The sequence below is a fragment of the Neolamprologus multifasciatus genome, chromosome 5, assembly GCF_963576455.1.
Source record: "Neolamprologus multifasciatus chromosome 5, fNeoMul1.2, whole genome shotgun sequence".
Classification (NCBI taxonomy): Eukaryota; Metazoa; Chordata; class Actinopteri; order Cichliformes; family Cichlidae; genus Neolamprologus; species Neolamprologus multifasciatus.
Window position 1 is genome coordinate 14,791,105 of NC_140443.1, and position 15,424 is coordinate 14,806,528.

At 44.1% G+C, this 15,424-nt stretch overlaps 1 protein-coding gene across 2 annotated transcripts; it reads right to left on the bottom strand.

Moving 5' to 3' along the window:
- Window positions 1-1,763: 1,763 nt before the first annotated feature.
- On the bottom strand, window positions 1,764-8,344 carry LOC146518227 (kelch-like protein 10). Of its 2 annotated transcripts, none has more exons than XM_085159796.1 (5): window positions 8,109-8,344; window positions 4,470-4,959; window positions 3,398-4,009; window positions 2,749-2,898; window positions 1,764-2,165 (listed from the first exon to the last, which is right to left on the bottom strand). In XM_085159796.1, the coding sequence occupies exons 1-5, from the start codon at window positions 8,246-8,248 to the stop codon at window positions 1,812-1,814; spliced, it is 1,746 nt and encodes a 581-aa protein (XP_085015922.1). In that variant the 5' UTR covers window positions 8,249-8,344; the 3' UTR covers window positions 1,764-1,811. The 2 variants fall into 2 exon arrangements, with proteins under 2 accessions (XP_085015922.1, XP_085015921.1); XM_085159795.1 differs by lacking the exon at window positions 8,109-8,344 and adding an exon at window positions 7,091-7,429.
- Between the last annotated feature and the right edge of the window lie 7,080 nt (window positions 8,345-15,424).

Here is a 15,424-nt window from a genome sequence, read left to right on the forward strand (position 1 = left end):
TTTGTCCAATATATCCACTGTCCCTCCGCTGCACATATCAAAACTCTCTCAGCCTTGCATCTCTAACTTTGTTTCCAAAACACTCTGAGTTGTCCCTCTCATACAATACTCATTCCTAAGCATGTTCATCCTGTTCACCCCCAATGAAAATCTTGACACCTGCAGGTCCTCCTCCTGTTTTTTTGTCAGTGCCACCATCTCCAAACCGTACATCATCGCAGGTCTTATTACCTTCAAACCATTCACTCTTGCTGCTATCCTTCTGCCACAAATCACCCCAGACACTTGTCTCCACCTACTCCATGCTTATCTTCTTCACCTCTCTTGTGCAGTCTCTGTACTTTGGACAGTTGACCCCAGATATTTAGACTTATCCAACTTCTGGTCCTTGTAGCCTCACTGTTAAACCTTTCTCCCTGTCATTCATACTCGTGTAGTCTGTCTTGTTTCTGCTGACTTTAATTTTTACAGCTCCACTGCCCCAGGCTCTCTTCCAACCTCTCCATACTCTCAGAATGACATCTGCAAACCTCATAGTCCAGGGAGACTCCTACCTACATCTTCTGTTGACCACTGTGATCACCATTGCAAACATCAGTGGCCTCAGAGCTAGACATCACGCTACCTCAGCAGTCATCTGGACCAATCTTTCCACTCTTCATTCTCTTCATAGCTCCTCACCTCCTCACTAATCCTCTGCACTTCCCGATCCACTAACTTTCATCCAACGCGTCCTCTCCTCCCTCTCGTTTTCTTCATTTGTCAGGTCCTCAGAGTACGCCTTCCATCTTCTCAACACACTCTCTTCACGTTAGTACATTTCCATTCTATTCTTGATTAATCCTTTCCAGCTTGATTTCACTGCCTAGCCAATCAATACAAGTTATTTCTCCTTCCTCAGTGTCCAGCCTCAGATTCCACTTACTATATACCTTTAGAGCAGGGGTGTCACCACTTGCGGCCCACGTCACCCCTATTTGCGGCCCATATATTGATGTGAAGAAATATACTGCAGTTTGGCCCTTGAAGTAACTCTTTTGTTAGGGAGGATTTGTTTTAGTGTTGAGTGGCATGTTAAAATAAGTTATTTAGAAAGCAAATAATTATTTAATATAAAGGCAATATGAGCAGAGAGTACAAACATGTTAAGGGATTGGCTGTGTTAGTTCAGTGAGAGAGTTAAACAATTTTAACTAGCAGCCAAAAACTAATTCGTACACTCATGTCTGGATTTTTATTTTGTTATATACAAACAAAATTATAGCAAAGAGGAAAGATAGTAGCAATTTGTTTATTTGGTAGTTCAATGAAAGGCTTCAGTTAGTTAAGAGCGAGGAAAAAAACATTTTGCTCATGTTTGTATTTTTGTCTTGTTATACAATATTTGAAATATAAAACAAACAAACAAAACACTACATTTTTGGAAATATTTGTGGGTATTTTCTTGTTTGTTTCTTTTGTACTAAAGTTGCCCTCCAATGAGATGACGGGGCCAGCATTGGCCCACAGCTTATTTAAGTTTGAGACCCCTGCTTGAGAGGTAGAGGTGTATTTGCTATGTCTCTTTTTGCTGTATAACCAGCCTCCCAGTAGTCCTGCCTAATTTCTTCAGCTCCCTCACTATCCCACTTTCTCTTTATATATACTGTATGTATGTATGTATACTTATCCATGATATATAAATCTGACCAAAATCGTACTATAATACAATACACATAAAACATAAAAATATAGAGATAAAGTAATAATAATGCAAAATATTTTTATTATTAATTAATTAAAATGCTACTATGATAACAGGCAAGCTGAAGTCAGAAGGTTCCACCTTCGTCATCCACATTGGGCAGCATTAGGGGACCACGAGGGAACAAATTCTCCGCCAAGCTGTAGAATCCATGTAGCACGCAGCAGCTCAGGCCACTGCGGGACTCCGCAAGGTCCGAGGTCCTGTACCACCAACCAGCCTCCCCATCGTAGCGCTCCACAGAACACGTAGGGTGAAAGCCATCATATCCTCCGACCACAAAGAGCTGGTCATTCACAACCTCAATTCCAAAGTGGCTGCGAGGGTGACGCATAAATGGCAGGACGCGCCATCTGTTGGTGATAGTGTTGTAGGCCTCAACAATACGCAGTGGAGTGTACCCATTAATGGTGCCACCAACCTGGGAGTGGGAGAGTGGCATGAGTTCATAGTTTCAGAAGAAAGAAGTACCACTGAATTAAAAAAACAACAACTATGAAATACAACTCTTTCGGACATTTTTTTTCCTCACTGCAATGCTGCTAGTGGCCACTAGGAAAGATTTGTTAGTAAGTCTGAATAACTTCTCTGTATTCACGTTCTAACCTTCAGCACTTTAAATGACATAACCCCAGTGACCAGAGTCTAAATGAAGCTCCTGAGAAAGGAACATGAAGTAAAGGAAGAAGAAGACATGCAACAGACAACAAAGCACCAGGATAGTTTTTAGATTTGACAACTACCGTGGGGGGACTGTGGATGATTTATGTCATGCAATCTATGCTCTATAATGCTAAAGTCGGATTCATGGTGGTAAGTTTCTTTCAGCTTGTGTAGGTGTTTGGCTATGCACAGTTCATGATTTTATGTATGCAATCTACATTAACTAAGCAATGAACTGGGAGCTGCGCCGAGGCTCAGTTTAACAGAAATAACAATTATTTTAAACTGTGAATCTTGCAAAGTTACTCTAGAGTACAATAAAATTACTGTGGTACACTTACTGCATATATCTGGTTTTTGTAAGCAATAACTCCTAGGCCTCTTCGGCTGCACATCATGGGAGCAATTGTGGTCCACAGGTTGGTGTCTGGATTGTAGCATTCAGCTGTAGAGAGGCTATAAGTTTGATAGAAACCCCCACAGATATAAACCTGTAGAAAGAATTAAGAGAAATTAACCTGCGGTAAAAGGAAGCAGCTGAAAGGGAAAGTAGCTAATTATCCATGAAGAGTTAGTCAGAGTTTGGTAGGCAGGTTCAGGAATAAAGATATATTATCTAATAGCGGAAAATGAAATGGAATATCAACAATTACTGCATTTTTACAGGACATACAGAGAGAGGTTACAAATTCAAGGAAAAATAATTGGAAAACAGTTTTAGGGCATATGTTATCTCTTTAATAGTGGCTTTGTTTGGGTCCACCTTGGAGAGAAGTGTCAAATCAATAGAATGGTGCTCTAAATGAAAGAAAAATCTCTATTCTGATGGGAGTGGTTGCTTCTAGGATGATATTACACCATTCACTGAGCCTGAAAAGTCATTAAATTGTTCCTATAGTCTAGCTTAAAGAAATATGTTGTCAGACTGAACAATGAAGTGAAAACAACATAGTTTGGTCACTGCTTTCAGTCATGTCTCCTTGCACCTACCTTTCCATGCAGAACTGCGGCACTGGCTGCAGCTCGCTGTGCATTCATTCTTGCCACGAAGGTCCACTGGTCAGTCTCAGGCTTGTAGCACTCAACACAACTCAGGGTAATTTCTCCGTTGAAGCCTCCCATGGCGTAAATGCATCCATTCAGCACAACAACGCTGACATAGCACCGGGCATTGTACATGGGTGTCACAAGTTGCCATGTAGAGCTGCTGAGATCAAGTCTTTGCACAGTTTTCAAGTTAGTTTCACGGTTGCAGCCACCAATTAAGTAGACAAAGCCGTCCAGGGTAACGGCTCCGTGGTGAGCACGATGAATGTCACAGGCCACAGTGGCCCAGCTGTTGGTTTGGTAATCATATGCCTCATAGCTGCATCGTGCAGTGGAGCGATTTTTGCCTCCAGTGACCAATAAGATGGAAGAAGGCAGACGTGGCCGGCTCAGCAAGCTACTGTAAATGAATTGTGGACGTCTGTTGAGACCACAAGCTTGAAACACCTCCAGTACTTCATTGATGATGGACATGCATTCAGCATTGTTCTTTATCATGGCATTGTTCATGATGCTGTTTTGGAAGTATTCAGAGGTCATCAAGGTGAGACGTACCTGGACAAACAAAGAATGAGGGTTTAAGGCAAAGGTGTCAGGCTAATTTATAACTAAGTCACATGCAGCTTAATGTGATCTCATAATGACCTCAATGAAAAAATGTCACTCCTCTTAATTTATTTTTTTTGCTTTAAGTGTAAAAAAAAACCAAGTGCGTTGCGGAATCACACTGATTTTCACACAAAATGATCCAATTACTGACTAAACAGATTGTAATTCAAATTAAACCACTAGTGGGGAGCAATTTAACATATGTGTTGATATGTTTTCAGATATAATATTCTGCTGTTATAACATTTGACATTTCTTTTTAACCGTAACCCCATTTTATGCTGACTTACTTTACGATCATGTGGTACAATCTGGTATTACATCAAGTCACCAGGGCAGTTATGGTGCCTGGACTACATGTTTTATTAAGCTGACTACAGCTACAGTTGATTTGTGGTTAAGTTACCTTGGGCAGCAGCACAGAGATACTTCCTTGTCTTTGGTCAGGCATATGGTCAATCCACAAGAGGATGACTTCAAATGCTCTGTTTTCACATTTCACGTTGAGGTGATCGCTCTCAAGTACAGCGGCTAGCTGCTGCTCAGAGAAATCAAGCAGCTCCTCTGTGATACCGATGATTTCTTCAAAGTGATGCAGGATGTAGAAGAAGACCTTTTTCCTCAGTTCAGGGCAGTAGTAGAAGTTCACCAACTTCCAGATGCCAATGCAGTTCTCTGGAGACAGCTGGTCCTCCAGAAAGAAGCAGCAGGCCTGAATTATCCCCGGGACCAAGAACTGGTCTGCAGCTGCTAAAATGGGCACCACGTTATCCTCTGTCAGAGGAACAGATTTGGTGTAGGCGTAATTGATGATGACGTCCATCATCTCAGATGACACGCCAGGAATGGTGTACATCCACTTCTCCGGAGTAGCCCAGGCTCCAGTGAAGAGAGTGCTGTGGGATTTAGAGGACATCAGGTTTTCAGGAAGTATATTTTATAATATTAGTTTAGTGCTAGATTATGCTTTAGTATTAAAAATAAAGCTTACATTTAAGTAAATAACATTTTCTCCAGCTGAAATATTAATGTACACATTAATGAATTAGTAACTACAATCTAATATAATGTCTTGATGCATGCATCATCCAAGTAAGGAAATCCCAAAAAAGTTGATTGTGTTCATCTGGACGTAGCGTTTTCAGTGGGAGAAATATTTCATCACTTCCAAGGGACTTTTTCAGTGTAATAATAAAATGTTTATGTTTGTGCAATATGAGAACCTTCACATTAGGTACCTTAAGTGTATCTGAACACAAAAACTTTTGTTTCTTTTCTTTACTCAGTGGAATTATCACTTACTTAAATATGTGAGGCTATCCTGTAGTCAGACTAACAGCAGATTTAGAAATGTGATGGAATTCAAGTGCCCACAGATATATTAATGGTCACTTATCGTTCTGACCAAACTCCATTTCTAGCTGGTTCTTCAATGATACACAGATTTGCAACCGTACCAACAGGAGAAGGTGCGAAAGGTCACGACAGGTCCTGACAGTTAAAAATGTACCAATCCTGGGAACTATTAAAGTATTGAACTCTGATGGATCTGCACACAATTAACCTCCAGTGAGTGTGTCGCCACTTCCAGGGTGGTTCTTCTTGTAGGTGTGGTTACATCAAAGTGCTGCACAAATAAAAAAGGTGGCTGCACAAAAGACTTTTTACACATACATGTGACTGTGGGTTTTTTTTTTTGTTTGTTTGTTTGTTTTTTTTATCTCAAAGGACCTCTAGATATTCACAAATGAAAACCCGAGTTTGTTTGGTTTTAGTTTGTTTTGGGGGTTAAAAGCAAATAAACAGGAAAAAGTGCTCTTTGGCTTTGCATGAGTAAAATTTCAGGTGCCCCTTGATACATATTCAAAAATATATAATTATATATATATGCTTTGGATAAATACTTTTTTCTTGATAAAATGAAAATTTAATTTGGTTAAAAATATCTTACAAGGACATTTAACACTTCTAGGACCATGCAAATTTTTGTAGAAGTTTTGCTGCAAGACAAAAGTTGTCTCCATCATGGTTTTAAGGTAGACTTTTTGCAGTGCTGACTTCAAGTTTCAACATCCCATACTGTATAATCTGTTGGACCAGGATTCTTTCCCATACCACACGTTGTAATACCACAACAAACACTCCCATTAATCGTAAGCCTTGAGGAACTTATGTTGTCACACATACCACAGTCGGTATAGTGAAGGCCAAACAACCAAGAAAGGCTGACCAAAGCTAAATCAGGGGTCTCAAACTCGTGGCCTGCGGACCACTTGCGGCCTACGTCACCCCTACTTGTGGGTCGTATATTGATGTGAAGAAATATAGTGCAGTTTGGCCCTTGAAGTTACTTTTTTTGTTAGGGAGGATTTGTTTGTTGTTGAGTGCAATGTTAAAATAACTTCTTTAAAAAGCAAATCATTATTTAATATGAAGGCAATATGAGCAAAGGTTAGATACATGTTGAGGCATTGGCTGTGTTAGTTCAGTGAGAGAGTTTTTGTAAAGAAAACAATCTTCACTAGCAGTTAAAAGCTAATGTGAATGCTTATGTCTGCATTTTTATTTTGTTAAACACAAACAAAACTATTGCAGAAGTCCTGCCACATGTCTGGCCAGAAAGAGAGTACCAATTTGTTTATTTGGTAGTTTAATGAAAGTTTAATTTAGTTAGTTAAGAGTGAGAGAAAAACATTTCAGTTCACGTTTTTAGGTGGGTTTTTTTTTTTTTGTTACACAATATTTCAAATGTAAAAAAACAAACAAAACACTACATTTTTGGAAATATTTGTTGGTTTTTTTCTTGTTTGTTTTTTTTGCACTACTTTTTGCACTACGAAAGCAGCCATCCAGTGAGGTGACCGTGCCCACAGCTCATTTAAGTTTGAGACCCCTCTTCTAAATAGAAAGAAGGACTTGAAAATTATGACTTAAACTGTATTTTGTATTAGTTTTCACAATCAGAGACATTATGTACCTTTGAATTTGGTTACTCACGGAGTTTCTTACTGATACTAACCTACTCACCAAAAGTATGAGCTGCAGCTACTGAGGATGATCTTGTGGGCGTCAAACATAACATTGTCCACTACGAGCACCACATCACACAGTTTTCCATCATGATGGAATTTGTTCAGGGCTCTGCATACCGAGTCACTCATCTTTTTCTCCATTTCTCTTCTGTGAAAATTTAAGTCTGTGCAAGTTTTTCCCTGTTCTGTCTTCTTCGACATGTCTATTGGTAACCAGGTCAGCTTAGTAAAGTAAATCTATGAGGAGGTTTTTTTTTCAGTTGGAAGTGTGAGTCTGTGAGTTTTAGAATGTTACAATATGAGATCACAGAAAATCATCAAAATGTGTTGCATCACTAACTAAGTTACATCCATTTAAAAAATAACAATTAAAAAAACCTAGAAGAATGATGAAGACTAACTGAAACAAAACAGTATACTTTTCAAACTAAACTACATTCCATTTAAAGTAAAGTTACTTCCCTTACTTTTAAGGGAAGTAAGGGGAAAAAAAACTTCAGAAAAAACATTTTGGTTTAGTACATTTTTACTGAGACTGAGGTGTCTGTGTTGCTAGTTTAATCCTGTCTGCAGTCTCCTACATTTGACACTTTTTGCCTGTCACATAGCCAATCTTTAAAAGTAATACCTATTCTGAACTTTGAAAATCTTTTCACTCACAAATACTGACCTTTTGTGATAATAAAACTAACAGAAACGTAAAAGAAAAATTATCTATTTTAAGTGTTAGACTAGTGCTGTTACTTCGTCTGGCCACAAGATGAAGCTGTGTCATACAATACAAGATACATATTGAGAGTCCAAGTAAGAACATACACAGCAGGGTACCACTTTTCTCTTTTTTATTTATTTGTTTTTCTTTTCTGGACTTCCTTGTCTTCTCTGCCGTCCATCCTCTTGCCTGTGGTGTCTCAGCTAGGACATAACAGGAGTGTACAGATATACACAGGCAGAAAGCCATTGTTCCCTGGATTTGGAATATTTGACTGTGAAGTGCGGACCCGTCTACATACCTTGCGAGTTTACTGTTGTCATGGTAACGGCCGTGTATGTACCACCCGACTCGGCCATGGAGGAGCTGCACAAGACAATAAGCAATCAGCAGAATTCCCATCCAAACGCAGTGCACATTATAGCTGGGGACTTCAACCATGCTGATTTAAGGTCAGTATTCCCCAGATTTGAACAGCATATTAAATGTACAACGAGGGGGGAAAACACACTGGATAAAGCATACAGCAACATCCAAAAAGGTTACAGAGCAACCCCTCTACTGGCCAGAAGGTGCATCACATCAGCTGCAGGACTGTTTTGAAAACACAGACTGGAGCGTGTTAGAACATCAGGACCTTGAAGAGCACACAACATCAGTGCTCTCATATATTAACTTCTGTGTCAACAGTGTCACTGTGGACAAACGTCTCCAGGTGTATTCCAACCAGAAACCCTGGATGACTAAAGAGGTCCAGGTCCTGCTGAAGCAACGTGACGCCGCTTTTAGATCCGGTGATGGTATGCATTACAGTGCAGCCAGATCTGAGTTGAAAAGAGGCATCAGAGAAGCCAAGGCAGCGTACATGAGAAGGATCGAAGACCACTTCAGCAACAACAACTCACGACAGGTATGGCAGGGAGTTCAGCACTTAACCAACTACAAACCTTGCAATACCACGTTGACTGAGGGTAACGCAGCGCTTGCGGAGGAGCTGAACCACTTCTTCGCACGCTTTGAGGTGAAGGGACCAGAGGCAGCAGCAGCAAAAACATCGCACATCAGCAGCAGCCCAAGCCTCATAGTGCAGGAATATGAAGTGAGGCGCACACTGAGGGCAGTGAACCCCAGGAAGGCCGCCGGACCAGATGGGGTAACCGCAAGGGTCCTTAAAGAGTGTGCAGACCAGCTGGCTGGGGTCTTCACTAAGATCTTCAACACTTCACTGTCCCAGTCCTGCATCCCGCCGTGCCTAAAGTCAGCCACAATTGTCCCACTGCCAAAGCGTACTAACATTAGCAGCCTCAACAACTACTGACCATTTGCTCTAACACCTGTTATAATGAAGTGCTTCGAGAAACTGGTCCGATGTCACATCATGTCCTGCCTGCCACCCAACCTCGACCCGCTCCAGTTTGCATACAGAGCTAACAGATCAACTGAAGATGCCATTGCTACAACGCTCCACACCACCATCTCTCACCTGGAAGTGCAGGGCCGTTACGCCAGGCTGCTCTTTGTTGACTTTAGCTCTGCTTTCAATACGATACTCCCGGACAGACTAATAGTTAAACTGCTGGATATTGGACTTCCTTCTACCACCTGCCACTGGATCAGAGACTTCCTCTCAGACCATGTACAGAGAGCTAGAGTGGGGCCTCATCTTTCCTCAGCCCTCAGCCTTAACACCGGCTCTCCACAAGGCTGTGTACTGAGTCCCCTACTGTACACTCTGTACACACATGACTGTGTTAGTTCCCACCCAGACAGTCATCAAGTTTGCAGATGATACCACCGTGGTGGGGCTCATCTCTGGGGGAGATGAGACAGCGTACAGAGCTGAAGTTCAGAGCAGTGTTGGGGAGTAACGGTATACATGTACCGCCGTTACGTATTTAAAATACAAAATATGAGTAACTGTATTCCGTTACAGTTACCGTTTAAAAAGGTGGTATTTAGAATACAGTTACTTTGTTGAAATAAATGGATTACACGGCGGTACTTCCCTGTTTCATATTGTGGCGGGTCAGGACTGTTTGGGTTTTGTTTGACAGCTACGTTCTGTTGTTCCAGGCGGCAGGTTACGGTTGCCATGGTTACAGGGTAACGCTCTCTCTCTGCGTGTTTCCTGGGTGAGAGAGGCCTTTTTGTTGTTGTTGTGCTAAGCTAACAGGCAGAATGCTACCGGTATAGCTCTAAAGAATGTAGCATCATGGGCAGTGTAGTCCGTGCTGCAGGGAGAATGGACTGCCATACACGTTATGTGTCTGTGAGCGGGGGAGGGAGAAAAAGGAAAAGTACGAGCTGTCATCGAGCAGAAACGGGAGCTGGAAGCATGTAAATATAATAATAACCACTGCAGCCAAGAAGAGCGCCTGACGAGCCCAGTTGTAAGTAAGCTATTAAGACTCGACTGTACACCGTGTTCGTGTTTTCCTCTGAAACAATAAGTTCTGTTGCAGCAGCCTTTCAACACCTCTCTCTGTCTCTGCTAGCAAAGTTGACCCAGACAACAAAGTAAAGCTAGTTTTCAGCTACGAGCCGACACAGAACCCACCATATTAGCCAGAGGTCCCTTTACTACGGTTCGGAGCCGCGGACCTTCAGTAACAGTAATAAATCACAGCAATAGTACATTCATGTAGTTGTAAACAGCATGATAATATATTAAGTAATCCAAAGTATTCAGAATACGTTACTCTCATTGAGTAACGTAACAGAATACGTTACAGAATACATTTTAGGGCATGTAATCTGTATTCTGTAATGAAATACATTTTAAAAGTAACCTTCCCAACACTGGTTCAGAGACTGTCAGATTGGTGTGTAGATAACAACCTGGACCTCAATACCACCAAGACAAAAGAACTGGTAGTTGATTTCAGAAGGAGGAAGTATGAGCTGCAGCCTGTCAGCATCGACGGAGAGTGTGTGGAAAGGGTCTCCAGTTTCAAGTTTCTGGGTGTGCACATAGACACAGACCTCCAATCGAGCTCTAACACCTCTGCGGTTTTAAAGAAGGCCCAACAGCGTCTCCACTTTCTGAGAATCCTCAGAAAAATGGACCTGAAGAAGGAGCTGCTGACCGTCTTCTACTGCTGCTCCATTGAAAGTGTGCTGACATATTGCATCGGTGTGTGGTTCTCCAGCTGCACCACAGGACAGAGAAAGGCACTCCAGAGGGTCATCAATATGGCCCAAAAAATCATTGGACATCCTCTTCCCTCCCTGAAGGACCTGTACAGCACTCGGTGTCTCAAGAGGGCACGCAGCATCCTACAGCACAGTATCTGGCAGGAGGTTCAGGCTGCTGAGGTCCCGAACAAATAGACTCAAGGACAGCTTTTACAACAGGGCAATAGCCCTAATCAATGCAAATAGCTGACCTGACTGGCTACCTACCTGGACTTTTTTTGGGGGGTTTAACAATGGTAAAAATAGTAATAATAATAATATTTATATTTATAACAAGGTGCAATAATAATTAATGTGCAATAATAACAGTGTGCAATACAAATACACTTATTCTTCTTTTTTATGTGTTGTGTTGTTTGTGTTGCGTTGTGATGTGTCGTGTTGTGTTACATGTAGTGCCGACGTAGGACAGTTTTCCAATTTCATTGTACTATTGTACTATGTATGACTGTGCAATGACAACAAAGAGTTATCTTATCTTATCTTATACTTTACAGAATCTTTAAGGTTCACTTGTTTTATTTACCCAGACTGTATGAAAGAGGTGTGGCACACACAGTTTTGAAGAAAGATGTGTACATATTTAAGTTGTCACACTGTCATAATAATCACACATCGCTGAACTAATGAAATGGACAGAAAGCAGTGTCAGTTAAATATGATTAGCGCCACTCTTCATATTTAATTCACACTGCTTTTAATTCGCTCCAAACCAAAGATCTCTCCTTCACCCTGTATTATTTCTGTTTGTACATCCTCGAATCCTCTTTTTACCTCCATTCCTCACATTCACCAGAGATTGAGGCAGAGGAGGCAAGACACACAAACACAGAGGAGCTGAGACAGCAGGCATTTAATGACACATCTTTGCTTTAATCCATCTTCTTACGCTTATCTTTATCAGGGTCACTGGAGCCTATCCCAACTACCACACGATGAGAGACAAGGTCACCAGTCTGACGCAGGGCTAACACAGAGCATTGTTCTATTAGAGCTCAACTACAGCTGTATTTTATAATCTCAGCCAGACAACCATTCACATCTATCGGCAATTTAGAAGTACCAGTTAACCATGTCTTTGTCAGCAATGTCTGCATGTCCAAAGACAATGTCAGAATGTCTTTGGACTATAGGAGGAAGCTGGAGTACCCGGGGAGAACCCACTCAAACACAGGTTAGAGTTAAGCATGTTCTCTCCATGTTAGGGGGGGAAAGCTCACACAGAAAGGCCCCAGCCACATGGTGGAATCGATCTCAAGATGTTTGCAATATCAGTTAAATATGATTTGGTACACTCGCGAACAAGACCCCGAGATACTTGAACTCCTCCACTTGGGGCAGGAACTCATCCCTGACCCGGAGTGGGCACTCCACCCTTTTCCGGCTGAGAACCATGGCCTCAGATTTGGAGGTACTGATCCTCATTCCCGCTGCTTCACACTCGGCTGCGAACCGCTCCAGTGCGAGCTGGAGGCCCTCACCCGATGAAGCCAACAGAACCACATCATCCGCAAAAATCAGAGATGAGATTCTGAGGCCACCAAAGCGAAAGCCCTCCGCCACTTGGCTGCACCTAGAAATCCTGTCCATAAAAATTATGAACAGAACCGGTGACAAAGGGCAGCCCTGGCGGAGCCCATCACCCACCGGGAACGAGTCCGACTTATTGCCGGCAATGCGAACCAAGCTCTTGCAACGGTTGTATAGGGATCGAATGGCCCGTAGCAATGGGCCAGACACCCCATACTCCCGCAACACCTCCCACAGGACACCCCGAGGGACACGGTCGAATGCCTTCTCCAAGTCCACAAAACACATGTAGACTGGTTGGGCAAACTCCCATGCACCCTCAAGTATCCTCGAGAGGATGAAGAGCTGGTCCAGTGTTCCGCGACCAGGACGAAAACCGCATTGTTCCTCCTGTATCCGAGGTTCGACTAGCGGACGAACTCTCCTTTCCAGCACCCTGGCATAGACTTTCCCGGGGAGGCTGAGGAGTGTGATCCCCCTGTAGTTGGAACACACCCTCCGGTCCCCCTTCTTAAAGATGGGGACCACCACCCCAGTCTGCCAGTCCACGGGTTCTGCCCCTGATCTCCACACAACATTGCAGAGGCGTGTCAACCAGGACAGCCCTACAACGTCCAGAGCCTTCAGGAACTCGGGGCGGACCTCATCAACACCAGGGGCTCTGCCACCAAGGAGTTGTTTAACTGCCTCAGTGACCTCGCCCCCGGAAATTGGCGGGTCATTCCCCTCATCCCCAGACTCTGCTTCCTCCTCGGAAGACGCGTCAGTGGGATTAAGGAGGTCCTCGAAGTATTCCTTCCACCGCCTGACAATTTTCTCAGTCGACGTCAGCAGCGCTCCGCCAGCACTATACACAGTGCAGGTAGAGCACCGCTTTCCCCTCCTGAGTAGCCTGACGGTTTGCCAGAACCTCTTCGAGGCAGTCCGAAAGTCTTTTTCCATGGCCTCTCCGAACTCCTCCCACACCCGAGTTTTTGCTTCAGCCACTGCCCGAGCCGCATTCCGCTTGGCCTGTCGATACCTGTCGGCTGCCTCCGGAGTCCCACAGGCTAACCAAGCCCGATAGGACTCCTTCTTCAGCCTGGTGGCTCCCTTCACCTCTGGTGTCCACCATTTGGTTCGGGGATTACCACCACGGCAGGCACCAACCACCTTGCGGCCGCAGCTCAATGCAGCAGCTTCGGCAATGGAGACGCTGAACATGGTCCATTCGGACTCAATGTCCCCCGCCTCCCTCGGAATGCTGTTGAAGCTCTGCCGGAGGTGTGCGTTGAAGATCTCACGGACTGGGGCCTCTGCTAGTCGTTCCCAGCACACCCTCACTATGCGTTTAGGTGCACCAGGTCTGTCCAGCGTCCTCCCCCGCCACCTGATCCAACTCACCACCAGGTGGTGATCAGTTGACAGCTCAGCCCCTCTCTTTACCCGAGTGTCCAGAACATATGGTCGCAGGTCTGGTGATACGATTACGAAATCGATCATCGACCTACGGCCTAGAGCGTCCTGGTGCCACGTGCACTTATGGACACTCTTATGTTCGAACAAGGTGTTCGTTATGGCCAAACTGTGATTAGCACAGAAGTCCAATAACAAAGCACCGCTCGGGTTCAGATCAGGGAGGCCGTTCCTCCCAATCACACCCCTCCAGGTCTCGCTGTCGTTACCCACGTGAGCATTGAAGTCCCCCAGCAGGACAACAGAGTCTCCAGGTGGAGCACCTTCCAGCACCCCCCCCCCCCCCCCCCCCCCAGGGACTCTAAGAAGGCTGGGATCTCCGGCTCCTGGGAAGGGAGCCGGAGATCGACAGACGGATTGGGGCTGCAGCTGCAGTAATGCAGACGCTGCACCGGTCCGTCGCGGTGAAGAGGGAGCTGAGTGTAAAAGCGAAGCTCTCAATTTATCGGTCGATCTACGTCCCTACCCTCACCTATGGCCACGAGCTGTGGGTAGTGACCGAAAGAACGAGATCGCGGATACAAGCGGCGGAAATGAGCTTCCTCCGAAGGGTGGCTGGCCTCTCCCTTAGAGATAGGGTGAGAAGTTCGGCCATCCGGGAGGGGCTCAGAGTAGAGCCGCTGCTGCTCCACATTGAAAGGAGCCAGCTGAGGTGGTTTGGGCATCTGACAAGGATGCCCCCTGGGCGCCTGCTGGGTGAGGTGTTCCAGGCATGTCCCACCGGGAGGAGGCCCCCGGATAAGCTGGAGGAGGTGGCTGGGGAGAGGGAGGTCTGGGCCTCTTTGTTTAGGCTGCTGCCCCCGCGACCCGGCCTCGGATAAAGCGGATGAAGATGGATGGATGGATGGATGATTTGGTACAGTTTCAGACTGCATTGTTCTGTTAAAGCTCAACTACTGTTGTATTTTATAATCTCCAGTGTAAAACTAACTCTAAACCATGACATTTCTTTTTCATACAAGGCAACTTTGAATGAAATTTACAACTAGCACAAAGTGACAAGATGATGCACCTTTCTCTGTCACATACATAAACCGTTTTGGATTGCACGGTTTATCATTTGCAATGAGTGAAGCAGCTTATGAATACATAGGAATAATTGTTTGTAGAGTCCTCCACCCTCCTTGGGTTGTATTTTCCAGCTGCATGCCACACCTCTTTTCTACACTGAAGTCAATTACACTTCCACAAAGGATACACCTGTGCATCCTCAGATATACCTTCTTCTGCAGCCACCTCACCCGTCTGTCTTCGACACGCATTTCAGAATTCGAGATATCCTTCAATATGTTGTAACAAGATTGATGTCTGGGTTGCAGGCAGAAACATGGAGGACACAGAACACAAAGATGGACAAATGAGGTAAATGAGAACTGCATATATGGTGGGAGGGTCTAAGGCACAAGCAGAAAAGAAAAGGGAAAGGAATTGAGGATG

What these genes read in the sequence shown, in the direction of transcription:
- LOC146518227 (XM_085159795.1), bottom strand. Translation starts at nt 7,296, where the DNA reads ATGTCGAAGAAGACAGAACAGGGAAAAACTTGCACAGACTTAAATTTT. An exon ending in AGCTGCAGCTCATACTTTTG is followed by an intron (nt 4,960 to 7,090) that starts GTGAGTAGGTTA and finishes TAAATCCCACAG; the next exon opens with CACTCTCTTCACTGGAGCCT. An exon ending in ACAAAAACCAGATATATGCA is followed by an intron (nt 2,166 to 2,748) that starts GTAAGTGTACCA and finishes TCCCACTCCCAG; the next exon opens with GTTGGTGGCACCATTAATGG.